At 32.6% G+C, this 16,899-nt stretch overlaps 1 protein-coding gene across 2 annotated transcripts; it reads right to left on the bottom strand.

Annotated features, from left to right (window-relative positions):
* Positions 1 to 6,112: 6,112 nt before the first annotated feature.
* Positions 6,113 to 7,843, bottom strand: LOC112526564 (zinc finger protein CONSTANS-LIKE 16-like). Of its 2 annotated transcripts, none has more exons than XM_025136903.1 (2): positions 6,671 to 7,843; positions 6,113 to 6,579 (listed from the first exon to the last, which is right to left on the bottom strand). In XM_025136903.1, the coding sequence occupies exons 1-2, from the start codon at positions 7,724 to 7,726 to the stop codon at positions 6,331 to 6,333; spliced, it is 1,305 nt and encodes a 434-aa protein (XP_024992671.1). In that variant the 5' UTR covers positions 7,727 to 7,843; the 3' UTR covers positions 6,113 to 6,330. The 2 variants fall into 2 exon arrangements, with proteins under 2 accessions (XP_024992671.1, XP_024992672.1); XM_025136904.1 differs by having other exon boundaries at positions 6,113 to 6,570.
* Positions 7,844 to 16,899: the final 9,056 nt, after the last annotated feature.

Raw genomic sequence — 16,899 nt, 5'->3', positions numbered from 1 at the left:
TTTAGTTCGGGCATAGAGGCTATGTGATTTGAACACCCCTAGGAGTACATGCATACATGTTATGTGCTTTGAACACACCTAGTAGGTATTTATAGGGAGCTAGTACATCTAAGTTTATTAAAATTGTTAATAAATGTGGATCACTAGTTGTTGGCTTAAATGCTCACTAAGTTGATTAATTGAGTTGACTCAATGAATTGAGTAAGGGGCGGTTTACTAAACACTTATTTGGTAAGTGTTTATCGGATAGATTTCTTCATTGGATGAACATAACAAAGATCAAGAATCTTATCGGGTAAGAGCAATGAGAAGGATAGAGAGTCTTACCCGGTAGGTGAAGATGACGACTCTTACTCAGGTAAGCGCTTACCCGGTAAATTGTTGCATTCAGTACGTTTTGATGTACTAAAATCTTAAGCATCAAAATAAATAATAGTGTTGACTCATATCGATAAGCACTTGCTGGGTAAACAGCCCCTAAGTCAAATGATTGATTGGGTATTTTCTGTATTTGAAACTTAAAATATATAGTCAATTGTTTATAAATTCAATACTCATGCCAACTTCTAAAATTTGTAGCTTGAAAATGTCATATAATAAGATAGGGTATGATATGATGTCAAATGATAACAATATCACACAATATATTATGATACATTGTAACACAGTCTAGAACAACAACCAATTACGTATCACTGTATGATGAAATGAAACGTGATGTGGTGGTACAAACTCTTTAGTACATTTAACAACAGCATAACATAGAATAGTGATTAAGTGTGCAGATCTAATGGCACAATCCAGTATGACCTTAACTCATGATGAATTGTTGAACGATTAATATTTGGGTCGAACTATGAAGATGAGAACAAGATTGAGAGCCAATGTTTGGTTAGGTTTTCAGAGATTAAGATGGATTGATAAAAAGTACAATACATTTAAAAGAGGGAAAGAAAGTAAAACAATAACTTGATCATGAATACAAAGTTTTAACTACAAATTGTCCTGAAACTACAAAAGTTTTAACTTGATCATGAATACAAAGCCATGTTTTGCAAGAAATTAAGAACCTAAACACAATTTAGCACACCATTTTCTGTCCAGACAAATATTATGACAAATGCTAAATGTTATCACAATGTATCACACCATTCCAACCTAAAACTGATGATTCAATGGGTTGGTTTTCTTTATTTGAGAACTTAAACATCGACTTCGCCTTTAACCTACCGCTCCTTCTTCCTGTACCATTCCACATTACAGAAACAAGGGTTACTGTATTATTCATATTGAAAATGAAGAACATAAATCGATTATACCTATTCCTTYGTCATCCTCCATCGTTTATGTATATACTTGCACTTGCGATTACTCTTGCGATAGGAAAGTATTTTCACCATATTTGGATTAGAATTGAACGAGAATATTAAYGGATTTGAGCGCGGGCTCAATAAAATAAAATACAAAATGACCATCTTGCCCTTATTCATATAATATCATTAAATGACAATATTTATTTATAGAAATAGAATAATTAAGATTCTTTTTTAATCTTACCCATTGATTTTTTTAATATATGGTTGAGATTGGTTCTCACAGTTACCACAAACAATTTAGTTCTCATTTGATTAAGCCCCTATATATATATATATATATATATATATATATGGGTTTTCTTTTAAGAACTTGTTAATTTGTGAGATTCATGAGATTTAATTTAAACTACAAAAACTTATTTGAAAATATAAATTTAATGATCTCTCGTTTTCTCTCTTCTCTCCTATTTTTTTTCTTATATTTATCTTCTCTCCTCTCTTCTCGTTCCGTAACATACACGTACACACATAATTGAATATCAACTCATAGTGAACACATTATGAACACTTTCTTAGAAATAGTATTATAGTTTGTGAACACATTCTGAAAACACTCTAAATCTACGAGGTCTAGTATAGTTTGCAAATATAAATTTTGAACACAAACTAAATCTAAACATACTACTTATGTTATAAAATAACAGGGTTTTTTCCAGCGGAAAAATCGGCTGAAAAACTCAATTTTTGAAGGATTTGCAGGCCCAAAAAAGTTTCGTAAAGAAAACACTATTTCTGACGACTTTTTTGGCGGATTTGCAGTTTCAGGCGACTAATGCCACCAAAAATCCGCCACAAATATTTTTTAAAATTTTCCAATTTTCTCGAGAGGTCTTAAATGAATCTTCGATAGTAATCCTCTAAACTCAAGAAGCTTCGGATTTGGGATGGACTCTTTGAATTCATCATGGCTTCAATTTTAGAGTGGTCCGTTTTCACTCCATCTCGAGTGACCACATGCCCTAAGAATCAAACCTCTTTCAACCAGAAATTACACTTACACTTGATAACGATCTACAAATGATAAGAGTTAGGACACAAAGATTTAACGTGGTTCCACTATCGTAAGATAGTGTACATCCACAAGGCGGAGATGGTAGTTCGTATTTTCAATATTGAAATGAGAATACAAGGAGTTTCAGGGATGAGCTTCCCATACCGTTTTCCCGAACTGAACCGGTCTTATACCGATCCCGTAATGAACCGATACTGAATTCTCGTATTCGGTTCAGTATTGGGTCCCAAAATTCCGTGAATTTCTGTATTCGGTACCGATAATATACTGAAAAAACCGGTTCCGAACCGCGGAACCGGGTAAGTCAAAGGGCATTTTGGCTATTCCAATTCTATCTCTATCTCCTAACTAATCATCTCTTTTTCCTAAAACTAAACCATATCTATTCCTAAATAAATTCTTATCTTCTCCATTTGAATTCAAAAAATCGCAAATAACAACAACAAAAAAACTCCCCCCTACGGTTTTGTCAATCAATAAATCTGTATCACCAAGAAACCGGGATTTTTGTGATTCAGTTCTCATTTTTTGTCTAAAAAAAATTCGGTACCAGTCCAGTACCGATCTCATCTCTAAGAAGTTCTTACCGATTACAAGCTTTGAATGGTAACACTTGACAAAATGTAACCCTAAGAACTCACTCTCTCGGATTCGCTCCCATATTATTTGTTGAGGAGTAAGAAGCACGTAATAGTCTACACATTACAAAAACCCCAAAAAAAAAATAGGTTTTGTCCCTGGGGCACTGTGTGCAATTGTGCCACTAGCAAATAGCGTGGCTCAATTGCACCAGCTATACCGAGACACACTCTTCTAGCATGATCCTGCCCGCGATCCTGCCATTTGTCATGATAGCAACCCACCTTTAGTATCAAAAACACCTTGACATAAGCTTCTTGACATAAAATACAACATTTCATGGTACAAACAATATGTAGAAAATGACAATACACAACATAATTAAGTTGAAATACATAGCAAATTTTTATAATAAATGCAAAAAAAAAAACTGAAACAAACAAAAAAAAAACCTTCAAAATAGAATTTTAAATACCATGGACTATTAGTGATTTAGAATCGAATATATGAATAATGTCAAAAATAAGTTTTTTAGATAATAAAATACGATATGTAATATAAATACTCATAAAAATTAATGTTGTCGGTGTGGTTTGACATGCAAACCAAACTTTATAGAACAGTTTGAAAAGGATGAAAAATCATAAAACTTACTGTGAAATTTCTTAACGGCACAGTTTTGTACGGACAAAAAAGCTATGTGATTTAAACACCCCTAATGGGTACTTTTAGGAAATTAGAACCTCTACGCTTATTATGATTGTTAATAAATATGGATTACTAATTGTTGTCTTAACGCTTAGTGAGTTGATTAATCGAGTTGGCTCGGTGAGTTGACTAAGTCAAATGATTGAGTGAGTTGTCTTATTAGGAACTATTTTTTGTGTTTTAATTTTATAATTTCTAGTCAGTTATTTATGAATTCGATACTCATGCTACCTTCTAAATTTTGTAGCTTGAAAATGCGATATAATATGAAGTGGTATGATATGATGTCAAATGGTAAAAATATCGCAACATAATTATTGATAGACTGTAACACGGTCTAAAACAACAAAAAATTACATATCGTTGTGTGATGTTATGAAATGTGATATGGTGGTAAAAAACTCTTCGGTACAATTAACAAAAAAAAGTTCATGATAACATAAACTAGTGGCACCTAAGTTCACGATAACGGTGTTTCTCAATCGATTAATCTTAATCGATCATTTCTCTTAATCGATCTCTTATCAAATCAATTCTCGTTTCTCTCAATTGATGTATTTTAATAGGATTTAAATGTGTTAAACACCGTTAAATAACATATTTTCCTCTAAATGAATGTTAATTATATAATTTAGATGTAAATTTCGTAATGATGACAGATAAACATGTGAACTTGTATAAATTTATCTATAAATTCAACATTATAATTTTTTAATGTATAAAATAGACGATTTAAACAGATTCAGACGTTTATCAGTTTACAAAAACAATCAATTTTATTGATTCAGATCTCTTAAAAAACAAACTTCACCTTAGCTTTCTTTCAAAGGCAAGGTAACGAGGTCTTCCATAGGTTGTTTCCCTTGGTTTTTCTTTTTACATGTACGTAGTGAGTTTGCTGTTGGAGAAGCTTGTAGAGGTCGCCTTTTTTCTACTCGTGGTTTCTTGGAGGTTTTGGCATGGTCGGTGTTGTGTAGCATGTTAAATCTTGATTTTTGAACTGATCCCCAAAATTTTGGGAATTTTACTTGCGTTCGGGGCCCGGGATTTATATAGATCAACCTGTAAACCCGCTTTAATGAATACTTATCTAATTTCTTTCAAAATCAAAAGCAGTTATTTAATTTCAGAATTTGTCTTTCAAAAACAAAAATGACTACTTTGATATTATTCTCACTTTGTCATTTTAAACATCTTTACTGTTTTAGTATGATGTGAAATTTTATATTTTATTTTGTTTATTACATATTTAGGGGTTGTTTGGCAATTGCTGAATGATTTGGTGCAGAATGATTAAGAGGCTCTCATTATATAGTGCAAAATGAAATATAATTGTTTGATAATTGTATACAATGAAATTAGGGCTCTTAATGGTTAAGGGAGATCCAGGATAAGGGTTTTGAAACCATTAAGAGACAGACTTTTTTTTTTTGCCAAACAAGATTCACCTCTTAACGGTTCATAGGTTGTCTCTTAATGAAACTATTAAGAGGTAAACAAACAACCCCTTACTCATTTAGGTGATATATAGTTATAACACAGACAAGTCCAATGCGCTTAGAGAGTCTTTGTGTTGTTGAGGAATGAGACACATCCATGGTGTGTCATAAGAGTTTGCTGCACCAGCTTACAGAGGCTTGTCTTTTTATAGATGAGGTTTCTTGGAGGTTTTAAAGGGTCCAGATACACTAAAACAAAATCGGGTTTATAGGACACTTTCAAATTCTAAGTGTCCTAATAGACCTCTTTATACGACGTAGTTTATAGGACCAAAAAAATAAAGTGTCCTATCTAAAGGTGTTGTAATAAGTTTATATGACGTTTTTTGACGTCGTAATAAGTTTTTTAGGACACTTTTAATATAAAGTGTCCCATTCTCAACTTTATAGGACACTATTTGAAAATTTGTCCTATAAAAACAAGTGTCCAATAAAAAAAATGAGTTTATAAGACACTTTCTCAAAAGTGTCCTATAAAGTTGCTAATGCGACACTTTGTATTAAAAATGTTCTAAAAAACTTGTTAAGACGCCCAAAAACGTCATATAAACTTATTACAACACCTTTAGATAAGATACTTCATATTTTGGTCTTATAAATTAAGTCTTATAAAGAGGTCGATTGGGACACTTAGAGATTGGGGATGTCCTGTAAACTCAATTTTGTTGTAGTGAGAGCCTCTAGCCTGGCACTGAGGAATGAGACACAAAGTGTGTCCTAGTAATTTAGGGGTTCGACTTATGAAGTGATAACGTGTCTTCACATGATTAACGTACATGAGATTTGTTCGGTGGAGATGAGTAATTACTCGTTTCTTGTGTGACGAATCTCATAACTAAAACTACCCATCGATTTGAACGACGCCATGATTTGGAGTTCATTTATGCAACGGAAAACACCCATCGGTTGTCTTCGATTCGTGTTTGAAGTTCAACTAAAGTTGCAACTCTACTTCATTATTACCATATCCATCATAGATTACATGAAAGAAGAAAAAAAGAGCATATTTACACAACAAAAGTAGAAAAACCCGAAGGACTAATGAACCCTTCCGAATTCTGTCAAGAAAACAAGCGAAATTCGGTGGTTGGCAGTCGACAAATTAACAGCAAAACTAATGAACAAAGGCTATTTGTTCATCAATCAGCTGCAGGTGCTAGTTCTTGATGAGGTAAGATGGAAAACTAGAAGCTGCAGGAGGTTCTTCAAAGGTTTCCCTTTTCACAAACCTTCCTTTCATTCTTGGTCTTTTCTCTGCATTCAGTTTCCTCACTTCATATCTTATCTTCTTTGAAAACAGTCTTGTTCTTCTTTTCTCTCTATACCTCAACACTCTTGCTTCTCTACCTCCATCACTTCCTCCGAAGCTTCTGTACGAAGAACTGTCCCCCCTCCACTGCAAACCCTAAATCGCAGTTACTTAGTTGATCAGCATATATATGTTATTGAACAAGTTAGTAAATGAAGAAATGGATAGATTGAAAGAGAGAAAGAACCATGAAATCCGGCCAGCAGCTGCCATCTGAACCAATTTCAGGTCGGATTCCGGTTGTCCAAGGAGAACCTTGATCAGCCCAAGCATCGATCACATCTTCGTAGTTAAGCTTCAAAATTATGCTCGATTTTCTCACCGTCGTCCCTTCTTTACATTGATCATCGCTTGGAACCATCATCGTATCCTCCTCCGCGACGCCTTCTACGTCTTTCTTCTCCTCCTCTTTGATCATCATCATGGACTCATAACCGAAGTCCCAATCTAGGGTTTCCGTGGTCGCGTCGAAGTCGCAATCCAAAATTGCTTCTACTTCTTTATCTTCAACTTTTATCCTATTTTCCTCGAAACAAATTCCTAAATCGTTAGTGTTATCTTCTTCTTTACAGTCATTGGTCAACCCCAAATCGTCGATCCTACATGATGCATCATCAAAACCCTTCCCTAGTAGGCTTTCAACATCAGCTGCAAATTCCAAAAGCTCCAAATCATCAGTTGGGAGATCAAACCCTTGAAGATCATCCAAATTGCAGGTTTCTTCCTGTTTGTTTTCCACTATGAAATTCAAGCTTCTCTCCATTTCATTCGAAGCATTACACAGTTCAGTTTCGAAAGGATCGAAGACAGGCACACGATACAAAAGCTGTTCTTCTTCTTCTTCTTCTTCATCATCATCATCAAACGATGATACCTGATCTAGCATGCCCATTTCAGGAACTAAGGGAACAGAAGAGTTTCTTACATCGTTCTTGCCTTCTAACTTGAGAGAATATTTACTCCGGGATCGTGGTGTACGTGCCCGACGAGTGAGCCCCTGGTGCCAAGTTGGTTCCTGCGAACCGATGCCTGAGCCAAAGAGCTTAGAAGAACCATTCTCCAAAAGAACCCTCTCATGCCGGCCCGCCAACTGGTTAGCCGAGTGCACCGAGCCATCACAGCTTTGGCAAAGGAAAGCGTCATCGGCAGCACAATACCATCTTGCTCGCTTTCGTCCACAGCTGTCGCAAGCCCTTGCTGTCTTGCCACCAACAGCATTGGCTGTTTTCTTTCCGACCATCATTAGGGTTTAATCTTCCAAACCTAACGACCAAAACCAAAAGCAAATTAAAGGAGAACAAGAACATGAACAACAAAGAAACTGGATGCAGCTTTTGGCAAACTGAAAGAGTCAAAAGTGTAGTGCAACTGTTGGTAGCGAGCCGTTGCATGTATTTATGATAATACTGTAGCTGCAATTATTGTGGTGTTGGTCCCCAAAACTCACGATTTGTGATTACGAGACTCGAGTGGTCATGTGTAGCTCTGGTGGGGTTCAACAAAGATGGGAAATTTAGCGATTAGGGTTTCTGGACCCATTGGAAGGTCTTATCAGGTTGCTGATTCGTGGAGTTAGTGGAGTAATCTTGTAGTCTTCTTTCTGATTGGTGGCCTTTCACCCTCAGGGATTCTTTTGGGTCCATGTGCATGTGGGCTAGCAACCATGGCTCTTAAAACACCATTTTTGGTTTATATGAACATGATATGTGATGCATTTTATTCTTTCAAATACATGAAACCTTAATTCAGATTAAAAGGGTGTTTGAGATTGCTTATTTGAAACGACTTATGTTTTTCTATAAAAGCATTTATCAATTTATTACAAGTCAGAAGAGTTTAACATTTTTAAAAACTTCTTATTACTGGTTTGACACCGATATAAGTTGTTTATCAAAACACTTAAAAGTGTTTATATCCGATGTCACACTGAAATAAGTCAATAAGTTGTTTTTATAAGCAATCTCAAACACCCGTTAAGAAGAGCTTTTTGTGGTCTAATATGATGTGTTATTGGTTAAATTAATCATGGATTAAATGGAAAAATCTAATGGATTTAGGGCTCACATATTAATGTGAAAAGGGTTAACAACCAAATATGAGCAAAGATTGGTGAAATGTCTTCTCATAAGCAAAGAAATTTTGGTTGATTCTTCTGATTCAAGAAATGTACTTTGATTACCCCTATCTAGCTTAACTTTGTCTCTGAGTGTCGGTTTAGTATTTTGGCATTGGTGTTCTTTTCGATTTCTACGTATTCGTCTCCCCATCGGAAATATCTTCTACTCCTATTCAACGTCAACTTGGTATAGTTTGCATGTCCGAAGCAGAGCCATGAGATTCGACAATGGAATTAATACCACTAGAAAATTAAGTTGATGGAATTGGAAGTTTATGAGAAAGAATTGATATGGCAAAAGAAAACAATAGGTAGCAAACAGTGTGAATTTTTCATTGTTGACAGTTATTTTGGGACGGATGGAGTATTATATATTATTTACATTAATCATTTATAAATTCGATAATTTGTACGGATTTAGAAACCAGTTTTCATATGGGTTCACATATAAAACAATGTGTGAAAATGCAGTGTATTATACATTGTTGTTTCATATGTGAAATGTTTAGAACTGTTTTCTTTGTGGAAAAATCAGTCATAAACGTTTCAGATATGAAACAACATTGCATTTTTCATATTTAGCTTTTCATATATGAAAAACACATGAAAACTAGTTTGTAAATTTGTACAAATTATTGGGTTTGTAAAAGAATGAGACTATACTCGTCCCAATACAAGTTATAGATGGCTCTAAGAATTTATATGAATTTACATTTGTAACTCGAGGTTGAACATTTGTAAGACTCTCATTTGTCAGCATGAATGTGTGCATCATACTACTCATATATAACGCCTGTAATTTTCTAACAAGAAGTGGGAAAACGGCCGAGAAAACGATCAGAGAACGGCCGCGAAAAACGGTCAGGAAACGGCCCGAGCGGCTTGACCCGCAGCCTTAGCCACAGCCAAAGCCGCGTAAGCTCCTATTTGAGGAATCAACCAACACGAGCAACCCTGCCATGCGACCCTAGGGTCACATAATCCATCTGAAGGTTAAAAACCGTGATTTTCAAGGTTTTCTTCATTTGACCGTAACTTCTTTATTGCTTATTCAATTTGGGTGAGTCTTGAGGCTATGGATTCGTATTTTGAAGCTCTTAAATGGGAGACTGGATAGGATTGAAAGTTTCTTGATTATTGGAGGCTTCTAAGAGTTAAAAGGTAAGACTTATATCTCCATTTATTGACCTAGGGTTTGGCCACTTTGCATCATCAACTTCCTTATTTAAGGTGTTTTGCTAGATCTTGGAAGTTCAATAGAGCTTTTTTGAAAGCTTTACACCATAGATTTGTCAAGCTAGCTTATGGATCTCAAGTCCCCACCTTTGGAAGCTAAATATTTGGGTTTACAATCTAGGTTTAACTTAACCTAGTAAGGTGAGTTCAAGTTGCTTTGTGAAAACTTTGTACAAGCCTAAAATGTGTATTTTGGAGTCTTAAAATATTTTCCTAAAGATTTATAAATATTGTTGGTTACTCGATGAAATTGCATCTTTTGCACATTTATTTTATAAAATCCTGAGGTACATATATTTGGGGTTTTGGGACATATTGATAATAAATCATAAAGTGTGTAGACTTTGATGGTTATATCTCATATGGGATTGTTTGATGTTAATACACTTTTGATATTTGATTTTATAAATCACTAAAAAAATGCATATGATTGAGCTTTGTTGAATCTTGTAACGTTTTAGGTCATGAGACTTGATAAACTATTTGAATGCATTTTGGAGTTCATTATGAATCATTTTGGACTAGTTCAACAAGTAGAAGAGCTTAATTGCTTGAATTTGATATAAACACTTGTTTTGAGATTTTGCCCAACCTTTGAGTTCATGGTGTTGGTTTTCAAATCTTTTGGTGTATAAGTTGCTCAATGCTGAGTATTTGTATTTTATTGGTTTGTGTTGATTGTTATTGATTAGTCAAATCAGTCGTTGAGTATTTGACTCAATTTTGACTTGGATGGGTTTTGAGGACATTTGTCTAGTTTAACTTGCTTAATGTCGAGCTTTGAAATGTGATATGCTGTATGGCATATTTATTAGAAATTACATGGTTTAAGTGTGTTGGTCACTCGATATGAGTCATGTAGTTTAGATCGAAACGCAATGGGATTCATTGGCATAGGAGTCGGTTTGATGGTTTAAAATAGGATAAATATCCATTTATTATTGCTAGAAACTCATATTAGTGGGAGCATCAAGCTATAAATCGTGGGTGGTTGAAATTAATGATTGTGTGGTTTGTAACGAAGACTCAAGCTATAAATCATGGGTAGTTAAACCTGAGGATTGTGTAGTTCGTTGTGGCTGTCATTTCTAGCAAACGAGCATATATAGGATCTATGGGGGACTTATGGTACATATCGTGGATGGTTGAAATTGATGACCATGTGATTCATAGTTGGGGATCATTAACGTTGATTTATGCTTTACTTTATGTTCGCCACATTTGATGAATACAGGTATCTAACGTCAACGAAAGGTGTTGTTTTAGATAGTGTATTATTCATGTTTTCGGTGTTGCTTTGGGTATGGATTGTATCCATGATTTATTGTTTTGTAATATTGAACCGTATCCATGTTTCTGGTGTTTTAGATAGTAGAGTTTTATTCAAATTTTCAGTATTAGAATATTAAACTTTATTCAATTTTTGGGTGAGTATTAGGTTTTGGTCTCATGTTAAATCGATGTTTTGGACCTTTTGGTTAATGAGATTTCATCACGAAAATGGTAGTCTTTTTTCAGTATTTGAATATTAAACTTTAGGGGCTGTTTGGCAGTTGCTGAATGGTTTTGTGCAGAATCATTAAGTGGTTAGAATGATTAAGAGGCTCTCATGATATAGTGCAAAATGAACTATAATTGTTTACAATGAAATTAGGGCTCTTAATGGTTAAGGGAGGCCCAGGATACAAAATCATTCAGAGGGTTTTAGAACCATTAAGAGACGGACTTTTTTTTGCCAAACAAGATTCACCTCTTAACGATTCAGATATTGCCTCTTAATGGAACTGTTAAGAGGTAAACAAACAACCCCTTAATACATTTCATTTTGGAAGTTGTAATTTAAATAGTCTTTTTTCAGTTTTACTGTTTTATATTAAAAACGAAAACTGATTGAGGTCACTAGGCTTTAAGCCTAACACTTTTTCTTTGTCGGCATGTGTATCAGGTCCTTGTTGGAGAATGGTACTAACGATACTGTGAAGAGTTTAGTGCTAGTTAGAGACACGAGAAATATTTATCTATTCAGGGACGTTTTCTATATTTTGGATATAGCGGTCGTTATTGGGTTTTAGTAACACTCATTCTTAATCTAGACTTTGTGTAAGGTTTGGATCATTTATTGCTGATGTTAAATCTTAGATTGTCATTAAAGGAAATCAAGTGTCGACACTTATAAAAGAATTTATTCCTTATTTGATATTTTATCATAAACTTTAAATTAGTCGTTCTTTCCAGATTTGAGAATGTTGCATCGTACTTCATTTAAAACGTTATGAATGTAATAACACCCTCAACAACATGGAGAAGAAGAAACTTGCATATCTTATTGGAACAATTTCATAAAAACATGTTATGTAAATACAGTAACACACTGTTAAAACACGTATGAACATATACAAACGTATTCAATGCATAATCCGAACTAAGAGTTATGCAATTGGTTTGCATGTTGACGAACACCTCATATGTTGATACTTGATACAGTACAAATATATCGGTCCTTACTAATAATAGGGTTTTCTTTCTTTTTTTAATAAATCAAGTCGACGTCTCAGTTATGGTCCCGTACACATGCTATTTTGTCATAACACAGCTAATATTTCAAAATACTTTTAGCATACTAAAATAGTTTAAAAACTTGTTACGACACCAAAAAACATCATATAAACTTATTGTAACATTTTTAGATAAGGCGTTTTATTCTTTAGTCCTATAAAGTACTATATTATAACACTTAAACACTTTAGGCAACAACATGCATATATACTACATATAGTCTGTGTACGTCATTTAATCAACGAATAATCCTCAAAATCAAGCGTTTTCTCATATCATGTCATACCCGGTAAGCGAGGACGATGACTCTTACCATGGTGAGTGCTTACTGGGTAAATTGTTCCATACAATGTCATTTTGGTGGACAAAAGTCTTACCCGGTAAATAAGTAGTAATATTAAATTTTACCAGTAAGCGCTTACCGGGTAAGTGTTTGGTAAACGCCCCCTAAGAACACTACTAAAATCTCATCAAAAACTTGGTAGATTGTTTGTTTCTACTTCTAAACTTGTGAGGAATAATGGAGAATGGCCTTTGGTTTGAATCCTCCAATACTCAAGGAAATCCCGTCATTGATTTTACGTATTTGAACTACTTCCGCTACTAAAAATGGGATTTTCACCGACTGTTGTGTCGAAAATCCATCAGAGAAGTCATTTTTGACGAAAACCCGTCGAAAATTTTCTAGTCGGGATCTTTTTTCCAACGACCATTTTCGACGGAATTCAAAGTATTCTCGATCAAACCCTTTTTAACATGCTAAGCCGCATTGACTATATCAAATTAACACTTTTCCGACGGTAATCCATCGGAAACTATTGACCATTTTAGAAATGAAAAACTAAAATTGAATTTTCATCAAGACATGATACAATGTTGTAACTGTATTATTTATTGTTGGCATGCATATGTATTTAGAGGAGGTTTGCTTTTGCAAACCACGTTATTTGTATAAACCGTAGAAACCTCATTCAACCAATCATAATCTTTCATTTTGTTCATTTTTTTGTAATTATGAGAGGTTGATTAATTATTTTTACTGTGGAGGGTGTTAATCATGGATATTATCATCTTCATTATTTTAGTTTTAGAGAAATACATGAAACAGTTTCATTAAAATTTCATAACCATATATGAAACAATTTCATCAAAAAAAGTATTATATGAAACAATTTCACAAGATTAAACAATTTCATGAAAATATTTCATAAGATTAAACAATGAAATCGATGGATGAGTGTGGTTTGCACGGTTTATACAAATTAAATAGTTTGCATTTGATCGCTCATCTAGTTATTTATGCTTATGTATATATACTACATATTGTTGATTAATCATATTATTTGTCATCACAACTCTCAAGCCACTCTACATAAATATTGAACATTCTCACCCACCCTAGTATTTTTCACACCCATATTTAATTTGACAAGGGAATAAAGTTTACGAGTAACGAGTGTGGGAACCGTGTGTTACACGATAGCATAAGTACTTTGGTTAATAAGTTGAAGATTATATATATATATATATATATATATATATATATAGGGGAGCGATCAAATGCGAACCACTTAATTTGTATAAACCGTGCAAACCGTATTTAACCAATCATAATTTTTCATTTTGTTCATTTTTTTGTAATTATGAGAGGTTGATTAATCATTTTTATTGTGGAGGGTGTTAATCATGGATATTATCATCTTCATTATTTTAGTTTTAGAGAAATACATGAAACAGTTTCATTAAAATTTCATAACCATATATGAAACAAYTTCATCAAAAAAAGTATTATATGAAACAATTTCACAAGATTAAACAATTTCATGAAAAWATTTCATAAGATTAAACAATGAAATCGACAGATGAAGGTGGTTTGCATGGTTTACACAAATGAGGGAGGTTTTCATTTGATCACTCTTATATATATATATATATATATATATATATATATATAGAGAGAGAGAGAGAGAGAGAGAGGCGTTCAAATAAAAACCGGCCCCATTTGTGTAAAACGTGTAAACCAATCTCATTCATCCATTTTTTTGATCAATGGCCAAAATTAGTTTACTTTATTTTAGGAAATTAAATAAAAATATATATTAAAAATTTATTTTATTTCAACAGTAAGGGTATAAATGGTAAACAAAATTTAATATTTGGTAACATCCTACTCGATCTTTCATGAATCTTTTTCATTCAAAATTATTTTCTTCCAAGATTAGTTTACTTTCATGAATCTTTTTTCATGCAAAATTATTTTCTTTCTTTCGTTCCTGGTTTGATGCATTAATTCCTTTAAGTCTTGCAATCTTAAAGATTCTAAAGTATATTACAATCTTCAAGATTCTGGAGCAGTTTCTGCATGTACCCGTTTCATCATTCAATTATTTCATGACGAACCAAATACATTATGCAACCGTTTCATTAGTCATGCTCAAGAACGCCATGAACCAGTTTCACTTTCATGAAACCTTTTTCATGTACAGTAATTTTCTTATTTCACCACTGATTTGATGGATTCATTCCTTTAAGTCTTACAATCTTCAAGATTCTGGAGCAGGTTACAATCTTCAAGATTTTGTAGCTATTAAAATCATTTCCTCGTTTCATCATACACTTAGTTCATGACGCATCAAATACAAAATGCACCGGTTTCATATTCCTCTTCACTAACTAAATGGATCAACTACACAATCAATGCAACGGGTTCACCATGAAAATGTTTTGGTTCACATAATTTATTTGCAACATGAACCAGTTTCATGATGAAACCTGTTTCATTTTTGGATTTTTTTTTTTTTTGTTTATCTACGATTTGATGATTTCATTATACACTTCAATTGTTTCATCAAGACCCGTTTGCTGATTCTTAAAGATTACAATAATGAAATTCAAATTTTTAATATTATAATATAATTAAATATTTAAATGTTACTATTTATACAATTTTCTTTATTACGTTTCTTTAATTAAGATTTATTAATAACTTCCATATTTAATAGAAAATATTGTAAATGACTGAAATACCCTTATTGATTAATTTTAATTAGAAAAAAATGAAATTTTTCTATTGGTCGAAATTGGTTTACACGGTTTCTTAGAAATGCACAGTTTTCATTTGAATGTGCCCCTATATATATAGACTTGGGATCATGTGAGACCAATGGTTTTTTGTGAGACCCGTAAGACCAATTCTCAACCCTTGGATTAGATTTACAATCGTCATATCTGAACATTTATAAACGCCACGAGACTTCTTACTAATTACGAAATTGTCACCTTGCAACTTTGCAACCATTAGATCATTAATTCATAAATTTGATCAATGAACATAAATTGGTCTTACGGGTCTCACGAAAAACCATTGGTCTCACGTGAACCCAACCATATATATATATATATATATATATGTTAATTGTTAATAGAATCATCAATAAGTAGTATTCAAATAATTCGAAAAAGTTAATAAAATCTAATTAGTGAAATTTTAATATATATATATATATATATAGAGAGAGAGAGAGAGAGAGAGATTTGTTTAGAAATAAAGTTGTAAAATTAAATGAAATAAGTAATAATAACGACGTGGGTGTGGATAATTTATGCATTGTTTTTCTCATTGATGATGATTTTTTTTTTCTTTTAAAAAAGAGGATGATACCTCTCCCGATTTTTATTAAGAAATAAATAAGTGTACGTCTAAATCGCATGATAATTAATTATATATACAAAAAATATGGTAAATAGAAACTTAGTCTATAAATAATATGAAAAGATATTAACCGATCATTAATACATATAAATTACTATAAAGAATAATACATCGTTATAAGACGAATGATGTATACAAATAACAAAAACAAATACTCCCTCTGTCCCAAAATAAGTGTCATCGTTTCTATTTTAGTTTGTTCCAGCGTAAGTGTTCACTTTCAAAAAGTAATGTTTACTTTCCAACTCTACTCTTAATTATAAAATAGAGAATTCATTAATGTATTAATTATAAATGATAAAATTGTCATTTAGTTAATTAAAAAGTGTAATAATTACACGTTTATAAAATTGTGGATATGTATTTTGGGATTTAAACATGTATTGATATAAATTAATAATAAATGTTTTTAAGTACTAATCAATAAATATTATTTACTATCATTAATATTCTAATTAGTATAGTGATGATATATATATATATATATATATATATATATATATAAAATACATGGAGAGAGGAGTTGCATTTTATAATTCGAAGTCAATATAAATTAATGAATATTGTTCAATAAATATTATTTATTGTCACTAAACTTTAAAGGGAAGGCTAATGGCACCACTATAACTATGTAATTATTTCTCTTTTGTTTTCTTTTTGTATTTTTGTTTTTGTTGTCTTTTTCTTTTTTATACCAAATTTTTAATTATCTGATTTAATTATAAATACATACTATTACAAATATTATTTATACTCTATAAAAAACTAATAGTAAAAAATATATTTTTTTTCATAA

The sequence above is a fragment of the Cynara cardunculus genome, assembly GCF_001531365.2.
Source record: "Cynara cardunculus var. scolymus isolate 2C chromosome LG 14, CcrdV1, whole genome shotgun sequence".
NCBI lineage: Eukaryota > Viridiplantae > Streptophyta > Magnoliopsida > Asterales > Asteraceae > Cynara > Cynara cardunculus.
Note: the sequence above shows the minus strand (reverse complement) of the source record. Positions and strands in the feature narration are given on the sequence as shown.

Bases quoted from the DNA above. Each gene is read 5' to 3' on its own strand.
- LOC112526564 (XM_025136903.1), bottom strand. From the start codon at position 7,726: ATGATGGTCGGAAAGAAAACAGCCAATGCTGTTGGTGGCAAGACAGCA. The intron at 6,580-6,670 runs GTTCTTTCTCTC...ACTGCGATTTAG, and splicing joins GCTGCTGGCCGGATTTCATG to GGTTTGCAGTGGAGGGGGGA.